The sequence below is a fragment of the Capsicum annuum genome, chromosome 12, assembly GCF_002878395.1.
Source record: "Capsicum annuum cultivar UCD-10X-F1 chromosome 12, UCD10Xv1.1, whole genome shotgun sequence".
NCBI lineage: Eukaryota > Viridiplantae > Streptophyta > Magnoliopsida > Solanales > Solanaceae > Capsicum > Capsicum annuum.
Window position 1 is genome coordinate 141,739,229 of NC_061122.1, and position 19,192 is coordinate 141,758,420.

General features: G+C 32.8%; 1 protein-coding gene across 2 annotated transcripts; it reads right to left on the reverse strand.

Moving 5' to 3' along the window:
• Positions 1–623: 623 nt before the first annotated feature.
• On the reverse strand, positions 624–9,712 carry LOC124889241. Of its 2 annotated transcripts, none has more exons than XM_047400407.1 (2): positions 8,947–9,712; positions 624–1,015 (listed from the first exon to the last, which is right to left on the reverse strand). In XM_047400407.1, the coding sequence occupies exons 1-2, from the start codon at positions 9,160–9,162 to the stop codon at positions 797–799; spliced, it is 435 nt and encodes a 144-aa protein (XP_047256363.1). In that variant the 5' UTR covers positions 9,163–9,712; the 3' UTR covers positions 624–796. The 2 variants fall into 2 exon arrangements, with proteins under 2 accessions (XP_047256363.1, XP_047256364.1); XM_047400408.1 differs by having other exon boundaries at positions 624–1,126; positions 8,947–9,708.
• Between the last annotated feature and the right edge of the window lie 9,480 nt (positions 9,713–19,192).

A 19,192-nucleotide genomic window follows, 5' to 3' on the forward strand; every position in this document is an offset into this window, starting at 1 on the left:
CTCAAGCACACACTGATTTAGTCAAAACAATCAAAAGCAGAGTTCAAACTCTTCCTTGTACTTCTCTTGCAAACCCTAACTGGTTAAAAATCGTTGAAACTGACGCTTCAAATATCGGCTATGGCGGAATATTTAAACAAGTTAATCCCCATACGAAGACCGAATGTTTGATTCGATTTTATTCTGGTAAATGGACGAAAAGTTAGAAAAAATACGCCATGATAGCCCATGAAATGCTAACTATTGTAAAATGTGTTTTAAAATTCCAAGATGATTTGTATAACCAAAAATTTATAATTCGAACTGATGCTCAATCCGTCAAATTTATGTTTAATAAAGACTTCAAACATGATGCTTCTAAATTAATATTTGCGTGGTGGCAAGCTCAATTAGCCCCTTTTGATTATGAAATACAATATAAAAGGGGTAGTGAAAATTCTTTGCCTGATTTTTTATCTAGAGAATATTTGATATGAGTTTTTACACATATTTCCTCTCTGAAAAAACTATAATAACTATTATCAAATGCATTCCTTTAAATGAAGATATTCATTTTCTTATCTTAGAAACTTTAATTCATCGCTTAATAGAAGAAGAATTTTTCTTTAACCACAACGAATTCATTGATGACGAAATCTATTGGTTTGATATTGATTTAAGTGATTAATGCTTACAGATCTAATGAAGTTCTTTCTACACTTCTTCTCTGCAAAGTTCTTACTCACCTTTATAAAGGCAGTTCCTCTAAATATGGATTTACACATGCTCATACTACGGAAAGTCATTGACGACCTTATCACAAAGGATACACTTTATGAAGATCTCTCTGAATATCTGTCATGGTATGCTGATCAAATTCCTGATTATTAATGCAGTATGGATCCTCCTTGGCAACTCGCCAAAGGTAGAGGATGAGGTGGAAGAAATCAAAACTCTTCATATCAAGGAGGACGCACAAACCCTTCATATTTTGATCGAAGAAATTCTGCATATAGCTCTGCGAGTTCAAATTTCCCTATATTATAGCAAGGAAATAGAACTTTAATTAATTCCAAAATTCCTCAAGAGGAATCTTCATCATCCAAAACTCTGAATATTGGTTCTTCTGTCCATTTAGAAGACATTCCTGAAAATCATCCATTATACAAACAACTGCAATCTTATTTATCAGATCAATAAAAAACTGCAGATTCTTTTGCGTCCATAGTTCAAGAAAATTCTGAAAATAAGCCTTCATATGAAAAACTGGATGCTAGAGAACTTATATTATATATTGAAAATCAGCATATTCCCGGACAAGAAAATTCTGAAGAAGCATGGAGACTACTAAAAAATTACCTTACTGCCAATGTATATTTTGCTGGCGAATCATACAAAACTCGGACTTATTATGAACACATATTAGTGCAAACTTTCAGTGCAACCTTTGATCACAGTCCCCTAGGAGAAACTACCCCAGGAGTTCATGGATACTCCAAAATGTTTACCTTCAGTTTAAATTCATTTTTAAGTGTTGCTTTGATTTTTTTTTAAACCTAATTGTGTGACTTTTTGTGCATATTTTGTGGTATTTTGAGATTTTATACTTAATATTTTTTAAATAGATTTATATCGTTTAATTGACATAATTTATGTTCATTAGATTGTGACCTGATCTAGAAGAATGCAGCGAGATGAAAATTTTCAAGTAAGATTCGAAGCTTTGTTGTATTCAGAAAATATAATAAAATTTAAATTTTTAATTTTTATAATTATAATTGATTTGGAGTCGTGATAAAAGCGTTTTGTTTTTTGGCATTATATTAATAAATTATTAAAATTAAACATAAATAAATAAAGTGTGAAGGTCCTCCTTAGAAAGAACTTATTGTGAATCATTAAAAGACTCTACAATAAATAAAATTGATATTTATTATTTTTCTCAATTTTTTGTTTCATTTTTTAATTTTAATTTATGTTATTATAATTAGTTACGAGTCATAATAAAAGTATTTTATTTTTTTCTTTTGAATTATATTAATAGGTTATTAATCTTAATTATAAATTAATAAAGTTTGAAGGTCCTTAAAACAATAGAGAAAATTATTATTTACTATTTTTATTTAATTATTTTATAATATTTCTCCTAAAATATGTAGAAATAATTGTGATAAAATAAATACTCTTAAACCATGAAAGATTAAGAATTTGTAAAATATATTATATTAAAGGGTAATTAATGTCAATATGAAGTAGTTGATACGAAATTTTTTTTGGAGACGCGTTAGACATAAAATAATTGAACTCATAAATAGAAATATAGAAATACAAAATTAGAAGGTAGTTTCTAAGGGCTGATGATTTCTTTTTCACTTTTAAAGTTGAAACATTGCTGTCTAAGGAATGACTTTGTGGTACAATCAAACTTATGTACATTGTACAACATAAATATGATTATCTAGAATTATTTAGTTAATTAGATCTTAGTATTTTGCTATTTTTTTTATTTCCTTTTTTTGTAATTATGTGTCTCACACTTTTTTTCTTTTTGAGTCGAGGGTCTATGGAAAATAATCTCTACCTCACAATATATAAGGTAAAATCTGCATACATTCTATATTTTTCAGGCTTCATTTTAAAATTAAATTGGACGTGTTGTTCTTCTTTATTATGTTGAAATTAAATTCTATATTTTTTAAATTTCATTTTAAAATTAAATTGGATGTGTTGTTCTTCTTTATTATGTTTAAATTAACGATATTAAATATAATATTTACTTTTATTTTATAAAACATATTTATTTTGCATATTTTATGGATTAACGTTACACGTATATTCAACACATGTACACTTTTATATGTAACTGTTTTGTGTCGGTGTGATACATTTGTTAGTTACTTTGAGAATTATACTTTTTGTTATTAAGGATAATCTTAGATCAAATAATAAATTCGTTATTTTCAAAAACTGAAATTCGCATCTACTGTAAGCTTCATTTTTATTACACATAAGTTAGATAAATTTTCTTTTTAAGTCACGTATTATATTAAAATATTATTATTTTAAATTTGTATCTTACGAAATGAACGGCGGCAGCCAATTTAGTTACTCATGTCAACAAATTAGGTAATAAGCTTGCATATGATAGTGATCGAAAAACTTAAAGGAATTTAAAGAGTACGTCAATCACCTCTCAATCTTACATTAAATGAATTTTATATTAAAAAATATTTGGATTCTTTATTATAGTTAATCCCTAATTAAAATGTTGATTGACGTTTTTTGTAAAAAAATACTCGACATAAGTACACGCGCAAAGCATATACACTAAACTAGTTTTACCAATTACGGATAATCCTGTTAAATAACTAATAAAGATACATTTGGGTACTCCTAAAATTAATGGGGTATGGAACATACTCTTTAGACACCATCAACTTAGTCCTAACCTAATACAAAAATATTTTGTTTAGTCCTAAGGTAAAATTACTAGTACAATTATACTCATTAGTAAGTTTTCAAATGGAAAAAATTATAACTTAATTAAGAGGGCAAGTAAGCCAATTAACTTTTAGTGAATATTTTGATCACTCAACATTGTCATTCATGCTTCTATAATAATATAAATAGATCATTGTTCAAAAATTTTGGTGAGTGTCTGCCGTCTTACCTTACATGAGTTAGTAATAGTTTCAAAAAAAAATTAAAAAAATAAAACACTAGCATATATAAATAACTAGTTTTATAAAATCCGGACTCAAACTCAAATAATTTAATATTTTATACAGTAATATGATTAAATATGTAAAATAATGACAACTTTCAAAGATCATAAATTGAAAAGCGTTGATACTTTTATGAGATTATGAACATACATTCTATAGCTATAAATAAAAAATATATTTCTTATATTAAGTCATAGTTTTATTCATAATTTCACGTGACAAAAATTTAAGTTATTTAATATGATAATTTATACTTAGTTTTACTTTAAATTAAAAAAAATTGAATTCATCAAAAATAAACTTCGAAAATCTATCAGTTCTTATATTTAATTTATGCCTAAGAATATTAATTCTCAAATAATCAAAAAAGATATTTTAAAAATAATTTGATCTTAATTGATACTACTACCTTCATTTTTAACTTTATCAATAATTTTAACTTTCAATATTTGAAAGATTTTATGGATAATTTCAAAAGTAGGTCTAAATTTTTTCGTAAAAAAATTCTATTCAATTTGTAAAAAAATAATTAGGAAATATTGAGAATCATACTTAGCTCATCAGAAATAAATATAGTCTTACACAATTAATTAAAAGATTTACCGATTAGTTAAATAATTTTTTTTTAAAATAATTCAGTTAATTGTCAGCCTAAACTCTCACCTTATTGGCGAAGGTTTGATTCTCCATTTTATTCCTCCCTATTTCCTTATTTTAAAAAATAGTTAAGCAATTAAAAATTCAAGAAAAAACTCAATAATAATTTCTCATATTATAACAAACCACATATAAAGTCTCATTTGACAAATAAAGAAATAAAGTAGTTTTATCTTTATCAAATACATGCCATAATTTTAGTGGATTAATAAATTAATTAAAATTATTAAAATAACCTTTTGAGGACTACCAAAGTTTATTATTGTCTTTTATATATAATAGTAAAAATTTATTATTCTCTCTTATATATAATAGTAAAGTAATTTGCTTTGCTATAAAAAAAATAAAATGCTATCATAAATATCATAGTTAATTTTTTCTTTTTACTTTTAGCAAAAGAAAAATAAAAGAAATCACATCTAGGTAATTTTTCTTGAAGGAAAAGGTTCTGAACTACTTTAAATTAAGAACTCTTTCATTACAACAATATAATATTCACAATGTAAAATTTAGTCGCAGAGATATTTTTATAATTATTTTTTGATGAGCTCTAAAGGTGCTAGCTCAAGGAGTACCAAAAAAATGTGCTAAGATCGCCGGGGGGACAGGGGGGACTCTTGGAGACTCCTGTAGGTAATAAGAAACTTATAAAACGAAAGTTATTGCGTGTTATTCTAATATCTCGATATCATATTGTTTTTTGTAATTTTTATTTTGCTAGTCATATTGTAGGTTAACATTCGCTCTGACTTTGCGATTTTTTTGTCTAAAGGTTAGGTTTAATTATATCATTCTAATATCTCAATTATTATAGTTTCTTTTCAGTCACTATCTGTTGTTTTTTCTGCTTAATATAGGTAGCGATGAGTGTTGATTTGGCTTTGAAATTTTTTTTCTGTAAATATTAGATTTAATCATATTGTTTTGATATCTTGATTAACATATTATTTTGGTGTGATTTACAGGTGGTTGATGAATGTTCGATCGAAATTTGATGAACTTTATGTAAAGTTTAGGTTGTCGAATCTATATATAATATAAAGGAAGGTCACAGAGAAAGTGACATGACACCTATTTATGACCTTCATTCCTATTTTTCTATTTTCTCCTTTTTTTTTCCTTTTTTAATTTTTTATCCTATTTTTTAATGCTGTAATAATAAATGACTCTATAATTAATATTCCACATACTAATGAAATACTTTATTGTTCCAGCCACTTAGATTCCTTATTTATGGAAGAAAAAGAATTGAAAAAGTCTTTAGCAATGAGAAGAATAAAACCACAAGTATTTATACACCAAAATATTAGTCCAATTTCGACAATTCAGTCACACCCGTTACATATCTTAAACCCATTTACCAACTACAATTAAACCTATTTAATTTACATTAGTCATTCACTCATATTCTCAGTAAACCAATATCAAAGAAATCCTTCTTTAAACTCATGTTATATATATATATATATATATATATATATATATATACATATATATATATATATATAAAGGAGAATTAGAGGTATGCTGATGTGGCATACCTCAATTATCAAGAAATGAATTTATCTTTTTTCTTTTTTTTTTTGGGGGGAGTCTTTTTCCTTTTTAAGTGATAAAAAAATGAGTACTATCCATTTAAAAAATAATCAAACGTCGCTATTAAAAAAAAACTGTCGACATAAATACACTTAATTAGGGATTGAGTTTAATTTGCAGCATCGTTTTCTTCTTCTTTTCCACTTCCTCCCAAGAGTCTTTTTCAGTTCCACTTCTTCTTGCCGTCGCCACAGTAATTTCTTACTACTGTCTTTTCATTTTATCCCGATCTTTTGGTCCACTTAAATTTCTTCAATGTGATTTTGTTATTGGCTTTATTTCTCTCATGTTTGAGAAACGTTTCATGACAGCAAAAAATTGACAACAAACATTGACTTGTGTGCGCGAATAGAAGCAGAAAACTAAAAAAATTCTTTTATGAAGTTTTGCTGATTAAGATTATATTGCATGCATAGGAAGCCAGCTTTACTCCAACAAGAGAGAAGACCATGAGTATGCTAAGTTTTTCTTTTTCTTATAAGTGTAGACTAAAATTCATAAGACACCATATAATCAATAAAGACTGAGAGTGAAACGAGTGAGAAAACATAGGAGTTTTAGTACTTTCTTGGACTTCCTTTCTAATCTTTTTGTTATTTTATTGTACTTTTTGAAATTGATTAAATATTATTTCTATTTCTTTTAAAAAAATTATTCTACTTTTTGGAATTGCTACAATATTATTTCAATTTTTTTTTTTTTTAAATTTCATAAGCAGTGTTTAGAGCAACTTTTTTAACTTGACAATCATATAATAATATTTATTTATAAAATAGGAGCAAAAACTTAGTTGTATTATTATTAGGAATCAACTTATGTGATTTGGTAAACTCTTTACGAAGGAATAGTCTGACCGATTATACCAAAGATGAGATGGAGCGAAGGGGATGTTTGGGTTAGCTTCTTTGAAGTGATTTATAAGCTAAGAGTTGAAAGTTGTCTTTTTTTACTATGTAAGAGGGTGTTTGGATTGATTTATTTTAAGGGATTTTGACTTTTAAACACTTTATTTTAGGTTTAAGAAGTATCCAAAAATGCCAAAAATCAATGTTTTGTCTCCTTTCGGATTTTATTTTAAAGAAAATGATTTTGATCCTTTTTAAACTATTTCGAAAGATTCAAGAGAGTTTCGAAATAATTTTTGACAAAATTTATAGATTCGTCACTTGATTTTTTATCGAAAATATCAAGAAAAACTCTAAAGGGATTTCAAAGATTTAAAAATAGTAATAAATTTTCGAAATCAGAGAAACTGAGTTAATGCCCTAAGAAAATTTTTACGGCACTTATAAGCGACCGTTTTAAAACAGTTCACCAAAAGATTTATTTTTGACTAATTTAAAAGGGTAACTAACATTACAAAAAGGAACAAAAAAATTACTTGTATAAAATTATTTATTTACATGTTCAAAATTTGACTTCTTGTTTGTTTCAACGAAAAATAGTCTACTTGAATTAGAAAGAAGTTGCAACATGTTTCGCTTGATTTACTTAATTCATGATTATTTCTAAGAAAGGATATGAAATATCTTACTTGAATTAAAAGAAGCCTATCTAGACTAGGTGACACATTTGAATTTAAAAAGAAAATATGTTGATTTTTATGGGGAAAGAGGATCATATAATTATTTATTGTCATAAGAATGGTCATTTTGTCATGGCTAACACCTTTGAAAAAACATTAAGAAAGTATCATATTAAAACATTTTATCGATGGTAGAAAGTTGAAATTTACGAGAAAATAACTTTTCGAGTTCGAAGAGAATTATATGTTTTTTTTTATCTAAATAGACTATTTAGTCGTGTGAACAAAACAAATATCATTTGGACTAAGTATTCATTTTTTTTATTTCTTTTTATGAATTAAGTGGGAAAATTATACGATAAATGAGAGATTCGAGATAAATGAAAAGGCAAAAACGTGGGAAATCACTAGGTTAATTAAGTAGAATCGTCATAATTTTAATATTTTTTTTGAGGTACAAGCTATATCATTTAAATAAATATAAAATTTGGAGGCAAAAATCTACAATAATTGTTGTGATATATTTTCTAATATAGTATCAAAATGATTTTATAAAAATGAATTCATTGAAGCGAGGTACACGCACGGATTGCGAAACCTAAACTAGTATATATATATATGTGTGTTAGCTATATGTTAGCACATTTAATTAATAAATTGGGTAAAGATGTCTCATAATTAGGTGATAAAAGAGTAAGACAAGATATATGTTGGTAGGTATGAATTTGGTACACTGGTAAGCTTTTATAGACGAGTCAACACACACAATTTGCCATTTTAAGGAATAGATACCCAACAAAACTGATTGTTCCTGTATATGCCAAAGACACAAACTTTCTGAACCAAGTAAACAAAAGGCATTACCATTAAAATGCATGAATCAACGAATAAGCACACGATACAAATTCTACCCAACCAAAAATAGGACTCCAACACCTTTCTAGCATGCATATATTGTACACAAGACCACATTCCTAAAAAACAGATACGAACAAAACTAGCATTTCGTCAAAACGCATAAATCGAGAAAACTAAATGCAATTTCAACATAATAATCTAATTAAAAAAAAACAATGCAAGACATGTATTTTCCTGCAAGTGAAGTATTCAAGATTTAGAGCATATAACAGGACACCACATAACCACTGTTCTACCATGAATATACTTTAACACAAAACCCGGAAAAGATAAAACACACAAGAGAGAAAATGACATTCTTAGCTTTTGTGAGCATGACATAATGGTGAACCATACTTTCTTCATATAATTCAAAACAACCCACATACCAACAACGCACTGTCGAAAGTTTGAAATTTCCAACAATTCACACATAATCGAGAAAACTCTTAATTCCGATCGATTCTACTATCATTACCACAGTCCATATCCACAATCATTGCAGCATTTTCATATTTACGACATCCAAACGTGAAGAAAAAGAATGTAGCAAAGACGACTGTTCACCTGTTTTCGAGCAGCAACACCGGGACGAAGAGCTTTCAATCGAATGAGATTCCACCACCTCGAGTTGATTCTAACCAACAGAATTTGAACGAGAACATCGAATTCCGATATTCCGACGGTCTTCGAGAATTTTGGTTTCGTGAGGTTAAACGCAAGCACCTTCAGAACCCCTAATTTTCCCCCAAAATCCTCCTCCTTACCCCTTCTCCTTAGCATCTATTTATAGGTAATTTCGTATTGTTGATTATTGTGGTGGGTGGGGGGTTGTGATTAGGGCTTTGAATTTGAACTTTTTTGGAAAAGTCAAGGGATTTTGAAATCCACAATGACAGAAATGCAGAGTGAAATTTGCACCAAATTGGTACAAAATTCAGAACGGAAAAGTTAGAAGGCAAGAAAAGAGACCGGATTTGGACATTTAAGAAGGTGAAATTCAAGCCAAAAAGAGGTTGCACACGGGGGTAAATCAGTAATAAAGGAAAGGGGGAACAACTGGGTTTTTTCTCGTTGAAGGCTATTGCTGTTACTGCGTTGGAACTGTTGTTTGCGTTACAGCGTACAACGCTGTTTGTTGCTGGTGTACGCGTTGTTGAACGCCGTTGATGTTGTCGGCTATTATGGTCGTTGTTGGTTATTGTTTTGGCTGAGGCTGATAACGTTTTGTACAGTGGTTGTTGTACGCTGTATAAGGGAAATTAATGAAAAGGGGAAATAAGGGTTTCGGCCAGGTCGGTTTGGTGGATTGGGCTGGTGAGGGTAAGCTGCTGTTGTTATTTTTGATGGGAATTGGGCTGTTAGCCAAATTTCAAAGAGGATTGGGTCGGGTTTATAATGGAGTGGGCTGGGGTTATGGGCTGATTATGGATAATTATAATTTAGTCAATTTAATTTGAAATCTAGCCAGATTAAAAATTAATCTGTCAGTTGTATTTAATATGGCCAAATTCAATTAATCGATTAAATTAAATCAAAATTTGAAATAAATTAACAATCAATTTAATCTCGAGTTTCTTCATTTAATAAGATCAAATAAATATTTTTATTTTATTTTTCAACATAAATTATTTTGAGGCTAAATTAAAATTAAAATTTTAACCATTTGAATCAATTTTCAAGATAACCCTTGATTAAAATTTAATTTTAAACAAATAGTTATTTAAATAACAAAATTATATAATTTTCTATAAGCAAATAAGAAATATATAATAGTTACTAAAAATGACAAAATCACACAGATAAATACTTTGAAAAAAACTATTATTTAAATAAAATAAATAATGTAATTTTATTTAAAATTAAAGAAACTCGAATTCAAACTTAGTCGTGGAGGACAAAACTTAGGTGTCAACAACTACCCCCTCCCTTTGGGTAGGGTAGTTGTAAGTAACCCTGGGCAAAGGGAGTTTGACGTTCTTAATTTTTTCCGACCACAAATTTATTTCTGAAAGAGGTTGGTTTTCGCATGAGTTTTTATAGAGTTATAGCCGGACCCCGATATTGGGTTTCCTACATATCTCAGGTTACATGAGAATTCAGGCCACTTGTAGTTCATAAGCTTAATTTTAAGCACGATTTTCAAAAACTTCACAAGCTATCCCGATTTTGAATTTTAGTAAAACCAAAAAACTGAGGAATAAGCAGATAGGGGGGTGAGGGGTGGGGGGTTGGACTGCAGTCAACTTTTCAACACGGAGCTCATCCTATATATCCCTGAGACTCAGGGAATCAGATTTCATATATTTTGATTCGATTGGTGGAAAATATGGTCATTTATGATAGGATGACCTTTGGCTCGGGATGAGAGACAAACTGATTGAGTTGCAGAAAAGGGGCTTGTAACCTCTTATCCATGACTCTGGAGCTCCTAACATCAATAGGTAAGATTTTTACTCTGGCATAATTTTCAAAACTCTGAGTGTGTTATCACTAGAATTTGAAGCGAAGAGAAGATTACCCTTGGTATGGGTTTAAAAATATCTCGAGAGTGAAACTGAAACAAAATTCCAAAATACCCACATGCCTTCTGATAGGGATGTGGTTTTATGGTGGTGGAATTCGTCTTTAGCTTGCGTCCAAAGAGTTTGATATTCCTCTTCGTACTATGTCCTAGTTCGCCGCTCAAAAAAGTTTTGCGTTATGCTGCATTCTTTTTAGAGTCATCCGCACCTGTGATTTTGGTTTGAGATTTTTATCCTTTTCAAATGCTCTCAATAACATTTCAAATAATATTGCTAGTAATAAACATAGCTCATTAAGGGGTTTATAGTCTTTTACCATATAACCATGTGAGAGCGATAATTCTCGCAATACTCGACATAACAACTTTTTTGTTGTTGAATAAAATGGTCTTCTTGATGGTTGGAAGTGCTCTTCAAAGTGGGGTGGCCCTCTTGGGCACTGACGACACGTATAGAGCGATCCCTGCAGACGCATAGCTATATGCTAATGTGGCAACCCTTTTGGTCACCTATAACGCCTGTCGTATTTGACCTCGGGGAGTCTTGCGCATCTCTCATATCGGTACGACTTATAGATTTTCTTTGAATTATCAATCTTCAAATAATCTTGCGCATTATTTGATGTTGGATATGAGGTGACTTACAGATAGCCTTTAAGTTGCTAGCTTTTTAGTAATCCTGTACATTATCCGACCTTGGATAAAAGATGACTTACAGATATCTCTCCAATCGCTAACTCTCAGGCATCCTACACATTATCCAACCTTGGATACAATATGACTTATAGATATTTGTTATATCGGTAGTCTTTGGCTAATCCTGTGCGTAATTGATTTTGGATATGACACGGCTTATAGAGAACTCTTGGACTTATAAATTTCAATAATCTTGTATATTTTCCGATAAGGATTTAGTTATGACTTATAGATGACCTCCAAACTGTCGATCTTTGGGTAACCTTGCACATTATCTGTTTAGGATGTTGTTGCGGCTTACGGATGACCCATATTCTATTAACCTATGGGTAATCTCGCACACTATCCTATTTCAAATAATGTGATTTATAGATCAACCTTCGATTGTCAATTCTCAAAAAATCTAGTACATCGTACATTTGGATAGCAACTTATACACATTCTTTGGACCATATATTTCTTGAGATCCAATAGCGAATGCCATTGAATATTTTGTGATTGATGCATTTGAAGCTGATGAATATCCCTCAACGCCAGATTACTTTCCCTTTGCGTGATTTGATAAGATATGAATGCTTCAGAATATTCTTCAATGCCAAACTCTTTTGTCTTCGCATGATTATCAGATATATATATATGAAAATGCTTTAGAACATCCTTCAATAATATACTCTTTCTCCTTTATTTGATTAACGGATATAGAAGACTTGGAATCAATCATGGGCATCATATGCAATATGGAGATACCCTTGGATTGTCATATCTTCAAAACTAGTTGAAAAAGGCGATATGGCTTTCAGGATGCGACTCTTACATCATGGTCTTCTTGGAATGGCCTTCTCGATATGACGGCATGGCCCTTTTGGCATGGCCCTTTTGGCATGACCCTCTCGTTATGGCCCTCTCGACATGACTCTTTCGGCATGGCCCTCTCGGCGTGATATGATGCAGTAGAACGATAAAGAGGAATACAAATAATCGTGCAGGGATTGTAGAGAACGTCACCTTAACCATCCTACTAGAATGTTGGACCTTTTTCATATACTATTTCAAACATCCATCCTTGATTTGCTTGGGATGTGAGTAAGTCATCATTTTGCTTTCCACATTTGATGATACCTGCAACCAACAAAAAAACCTGTTAGTTTGGAAAACTTAGTTTTTTTCAACTCCTGACAATCCTGGCTATTTCTTATCGACCTTGAGATGTTTGGCTTTCTTATATTCCTTTAAATCAAAGGAATACGGTGAACGATCGATGCTTTCATTAATTTTTGTTGGCTTCAGGATAACCTGCAACCACAGAAAAATTATTAGTTTTGGTATATTGATCTGTGTTGCCTTTTCGGTCTTCAGCTTATGTCATCGCCATCATCAGGTTCTCATCTTCTTCACGTGTTTGTCATTTTTGACTCCTACTTCGACTCCCTAAGTTTGCGGGTGTAAGGCAAAATCATAGCATAAAAAAATTAAAGTAAATACTTTTGCAAATAATTGAATTTTCAAAAGTCCTTTTATAAGATTGGGAGGAGTCTCTGTCAATTAAGCCATATCATATACGAGCTTTAATGAACATTCTTAGCTCGAGGGGTTGAGGCTTTGTAGCTGAAGGTCTATGAAGTTGACTCTGCTATTTCGACACCTAAAACTTTGTTGTCATCTTTGAACTCTTTAGTACAGTATGGTGGAAATTTTGAGGTCTACCTTAAAATTTCTGCCCCAGTTACTGATATTTATCTCTGAGTTACAAGAGGATGATCTTCTTCTTTTGAATTTTAAGGTTCCTTCCCAAAAATTCTGCCCCACTTTTCATTTCCTGGGGTGATATGACCAATCCGTTGTGGTGCATACGTATACAGTTGAATAGGAATCAAGTCAAACGTAGTTCCCATAATGCAAAAAGAGAATAAAAATAGTTAAAGGGGTGACTGAAGCCGACGAGGCTGTCTACGTATCCCATCCTCGGGAATTTAGTTCATCACGTAGTTCAGGAGAAAATAAAATTTTTCTAAGGGGTTGATCAAAACCGACATAGGCCTCCTACATATCCTTTTCTTGGGAATTCAGGTCAAATGTAGTTCGTACATAAGAGGAGGGAAAATTTTAAATCTACTACAAAGCAGAAGAACAATTACAAATAAGAGAGCAATTACAAGGAAATAAGCACAAAAAAACCCCACACCAGACATAGTATTTATTCACTACATCAAAATTAATTGGCTTGGTCCACCTTTGGCCATTCATTTCAGACAAAATCAAGGCTCCTCCTGATAACACTTTGCAAACTACATACGGCCCGTGCCAATTTGAAGCGAACTTTCCCTTATACTCCTCTTGGTGAGGGAATATGCGTCTGAGCACCAACTGTCCAACTTCAAACGTGCGAGCTCTTACTCTTTTATGAAAAGCACGAATAATTCATTGTTGATATAGTTGTCCAAGGCATACTACGCTCATACTATTTTCATCAATCAACATAAGTTGTTCATGATGGGCGCGGACCCATTATTCATTACTCAGACCCACTTCTTGGATGATCCTTAAATATGGTATTTCAACTTCAGTGGGTATTACCGCTTCTGTCCCATAGATTAATGCATAAGGAGTTACCCCAGTCGAGGTTTTAACTGTTGTGCGATATCCCAGCAAGGCATAAGGCGGCATGTCGTGCCACGATCGGTGGCTATCAACCATCTTTCTTAAGATCTTCTTGATGTTCTTATTGGCAGCTTCTACCGCTCCATTCATTTGAGGGAGATATGCGGTTGAATCTAGATGAGTGATCTTGAACTATTCACATATCTCTTTCATCAGATGACTATTCAAATTTTCTCCATTGTCCTTGATGATTAACTCGGGTATCCCCAATCGGCAAATCAAATTATTCTTGACAAAATCTGCTACCACCTTCTACCCACTTGGTAAAGTTATCGATAGCAACTAAAATAAATTTGTGTCCATTAAAAGCTAGTGGTTCAATCGGGCCGATGATGTCCATGCCCCTAGCTACAAACGGCCAGGGCAAGCTCATAACATTAAGTTCGTGTGGGGGTACTCGGATCAGATCTCCATGTATCTGGCACTTATGACATTTTTACACTAACTTGCTATAGTCAATTTCCATAGTCATCCAGAAATAGCCGGCTCTTAGAATATTCTTGGCTAGAGTAAATCCATTCATATGAGGTCCGCACGTTCCGACGTGAACTTCTTCAAGTAATTTTATAGCTTCGATGAAATTGACACATCATAAAAATCCTGAGTCCGGGTCCTCCTATAAAGGACTTCCCCATTCAAAAATAAATTATTGGCCATCCGACGGATCGTTTTCTTCTGATTGATGGTTAAATCTTTCGGGTATGCTCTAGTCTCCAAATACCTCTTGATATCAAAGTACCATGACTTTCCATCTGGTTCTGCCTCAACTTGTGTGCAATGTACAGGTTGTTTTTTCACACTTATCTCCAACGAATCAATGTAACTTTGATCCGGATATTGAATCATGGAGGATATAGTGGCCAAAGCACCGACGAACTTATTTTGTATTCTTGGAACATGCTTGAATTCCACCTCCTTGAATCTTCTGCATAACTCATGTACCAATTCCACATATGACGTAATTTTAGGTTTCTTTATGGCCTATTCACCTCGAACCTAGTGAACTAATAGATCAGAATCTCTAATGACTAGTAGCTCTCAAATATTCATATCAATAGCCAGTCTGAGATCGAGAATACAAGCCTCGTATTCAGCTATATTATTGGTGCATGGAAAGCGTAGTTTGGCGTAAACTTAGTAGTTTTGACCAATTTATGATATTAAGACTGCCCCAATTCTTGAACCATTGAAGTTAACCTCCCCATTAAAGAACAATCTCCAACTTGGGTACATTTCGGCAATGTTTTCCCCTATAAAAAATACCTCTTCATCTGGGAAATAAGTTCGGAGTGGCTCATACTCTTCATTAGATGGGTTCTCCACTGGGGCCTGCCTTTTGATCGCCTTTTGAGTCACGTATACAATGTCGAACTCACTTAATAGCATTTGCCATTTGGACAATTTCCCCTTGGGAATGACCTTTGGGAATATGTACTTCAGAGGATCCATTCTGGAGATGAGATACGTTGTATAGGATGTCAAGTAATGTCTCAGCTTCTAGGACACCCAGGTCAATGCATAACACGCTCATTCTAATAGTGTGTAACGAGCCTCATATGGAGTGAACTTTTTACTTAAGTAATAAATTGCTCTTTCCTTCTTTCCAGTTTAATCTATTGCCCTAAGACACATCCAAATGCATTGTCAGGGAACGATAGATACAACAATAAAGAGATTCCTTCTCTTGGAGGAAATAGTACTGGTGGACTAGACAAATAATCCTTGATCTTGTCAAAAGCTCGCTGGTATTCCTCAGTCCATTTACTTGCTGCATCTTTCTTTAACATCTTGAGGATTGGCTCACAAATACCTGTTGACTGGGCTATGAACCTGCTAATGTAATTCAATATCCCTAAGAAACTCATGACTTCCTTCTTCATCTTCAGATGAGGCAGCTTTCCTGCGGGCACCCTAAAAGTATATTTAGCTGGGTTCAACTTCAAATTGTACTTCCTCAACCGATCAAAGAATTTTCTCAAATGAGCATAGTTGTCCGAAATCTTGCGAGATTTGATGATTACATCGTCTACATGCACTTCAATCTTTTATTGATTATATCATGAAATATGATTGTCATGGCTCTTATATACGTAGCACCAGTATTCTTGATACTGAAGGACATCACTCTATAGTGATAAACAACCCAAGGCGTGATGAAATCCATTTTTTCTCCATTATTTTTATCCATCAGTATTTGATGATACCCGATAAAGTAATCTACGAAGGACTGTATTTCATGCCTCGCACAATTATTAATGAGAATATGGATGCTGGGTAATGGAAAGGTATCTTTAGGACTGGCTTTGTTCAAGTCCCTATAATCGACACAAATTCTGACTTTTCCATCCTTCTTCGGTACTAGAACAATATTGGCAAGCCGTGTTGGATATTTGTGACTTCAACCACATTGGCTTGGATCTTCTTAGTAACTTTTTCCTTGATTTTCAGACTCAAATTTGGGTTAAATTTTTGCAACTTCTACTTCACAGGATTAAACCCCGGATCAATTGGCAACTTGTGTGATACAATATCTGTACTCAATCCTGGCATGTCATCATAAGACTAAACAAATATGTCAATATATTCTTTAAGCAACCCAACGAGTTCTCTTTTCTGTGCTTCTGCAAGATGAAGACTGATCTTGGTTTCTTTGACTTCTCCATCATCACCTAGATTAACTATCTCAATTTTTTTCTAGGTTGGGCTTTCCCAATCCTCAAAATCTTTTAGTTCCTCTGTTAATCACTTTGGGGCCATTGTTTTTTCATTAAAGTTCTCTTATTCATCATCATTTGCTTCGATTTATTCATTTAGCTCTTGACATGACATGACATTGGAAGATTTTAAATTATAATTACTAAAATAATAAACAACATTAGTTAGATTATAGCGATCGAATAATGTAGTTAAATCGGTAAAAATGTCTTTGTAATAAGGAAGGCTTTCATTAAAATTTAAAACATTACAGACATTGGCTATGATCCTCACTAGGGCTGGTCTGAGCCTTTTGGGAAACATAAAAAGCGAAAATGAGGTAAATAAAACTTAAAAGATGGGTCCCTTTTTGCAAAAATTGAATTGCATCCTTTCATCTACCACTTCAATCGGGGAGTCATGATTGAAGTGAAAGTCCAGTTCGACAGTTTCTCCCCTGACTCATCTTTATTGATCTCGATCTTCTTAGGGAAATCCTGTATAATGGCATCACACTCTTTGAACAAGTTACCTATTCCATCCTCAGGACCATCACTTGTAGGCTTCACAGATACAGGAATGACTGATAGAGCGGAGGTAATCTCTTCACCATTTATGGGCCTACTCTCTTCTCCTCTCTTTCACCTTCTTTACTTGTCACATATCCTATCCCATACTTGAACAACTTCTCTAGGATCACGACAGGCTTAACGATCCTATGCAAATTCTTTCCTAAGCTGCGCCCGGGCTCAAAACCGCTTCTCAGCATAACAGTGGTCAACATCTTGTAAATTGGAAGCATTGGCTCGTAAGGAGTTGGGTCTTTCTCAACTACATTTATGATCTCTACTGTATAAAATTTACTCTCTTTCGGGACTTCAATCACAAGAACACAACTGTTAGGGTGACTCATACGACTTCCTTCACCATAGATGAATACTTCATCATTTTCCCATATAAATTTCACTGGTTGGTGTAATATTGAAGAAACGACCCCACCGTATGAATCCAAGGCCTTCCTAAGAGCAGATTATAACTTACAGAAATGTATATCACTTGAAACTTAACTAAGAATTCTGCAGGCCTCATCTGATGGTGCAACTTGAATTCCCTAATGGTGTTTCCCTGACCCCCGTCAAAAGCTCTTACATTTACCGTATTTTGATGCATTTTCTCTATATTATAGTTCAGCTGAGTCAAAATGGATAATGGACAAATATCCAGACATGATCCATCATCAATTAATACCCTGTTAACAATCTTATGTTGGCATTTGACAGTAATATACAATGCCTTGTTATGCATCACTCTTTCAAAGTGTAACTCATCTCTACCAAAGCTAATGCGATGAGCTCCCACCACTCTACTGATCATGGCCACAAAATTGTTAGTACTTGTGCCTACGGGCACGTATGCTTCTTCAAGGAACTTCACTAGAGCTTGTCTATGATATTGAGAACTCATAACCAATGACCAAATAGAAATCTGAGCGGGCTTCTTCTCTAAATGTTTCACAATAAAGTACTTTTTTGGCTGCATTCTTCTCCAAAATTCTTTGGCCTCCCCTTCAGTGATTGGCCTTTTTTGAGCATTCTTCTTGTATACATCATTAGCAAGCTCCTCTGTAGTGTAGCATCTCCCTGATCTAATCATTCCTTACGGGCGGCGGCTTCCACCATAAATTCTTCTCTTACGGGAACAAACGCAAAGACTTGATGAGGTACGACGAATGCAACATACTTGGGCTTCTCGATAACACTTAAGGCGACCACTGCCTTTTCTATATCTTTAACCTTATCCATCGCATCCAGGCTAGCCTGTGTTATAGAATTTCTCACCACCCATTCACTATCTATTTCTATCATATTGATAGTTGTCTCTTTATGGTTTGGGAGTAGGTTGGTGGCAATATTTGGTGGCACCGTCTGAAGCAAAATCACCTTCTGATCAATCAAATCTTGAATCTTGTGCTTTAAATTAATATAGTCCTCGATTGTATGTTCGACACCTCCTGAATGATATGCGTAATGCTGGTCAGCATAGAAGAATCAAGAATTGGTATTAGTGGGTTTCGGCGGGATAGGTTAGATGAGATCTGCTTTCTTTAGCCTTTCAAACAGTTGAGAACAGTTGAGTTCTGGTTTCAGCCAAAGCAGTGAAGCTTCTGGTGACTTTTTTTTCATTTTGGATGAGGAAGATATTGGTAAGTAGGGGGAGGGACTTGATGGTAATTTTGGTTAA

What these genes read in the sequence shown, in the direction of transcription:
- LOC124889241 (XM_047400407.1), bottom strand. Translation starts at nt 9,162, where the DNA reads ATGCTAAGGAGAAGGGGTAAGGAGGAGGATTTTGGGGGAAAATTAGGG. An exon ending in GTGTTGCTGCTCGAAAACAG is followed by an intron (nt 1,016 to 8,946) that starts GTGAACAGTCGT and finishes GCTATAATATAG; the next exon opens with GGAAATTTGAACTCGCAGAG.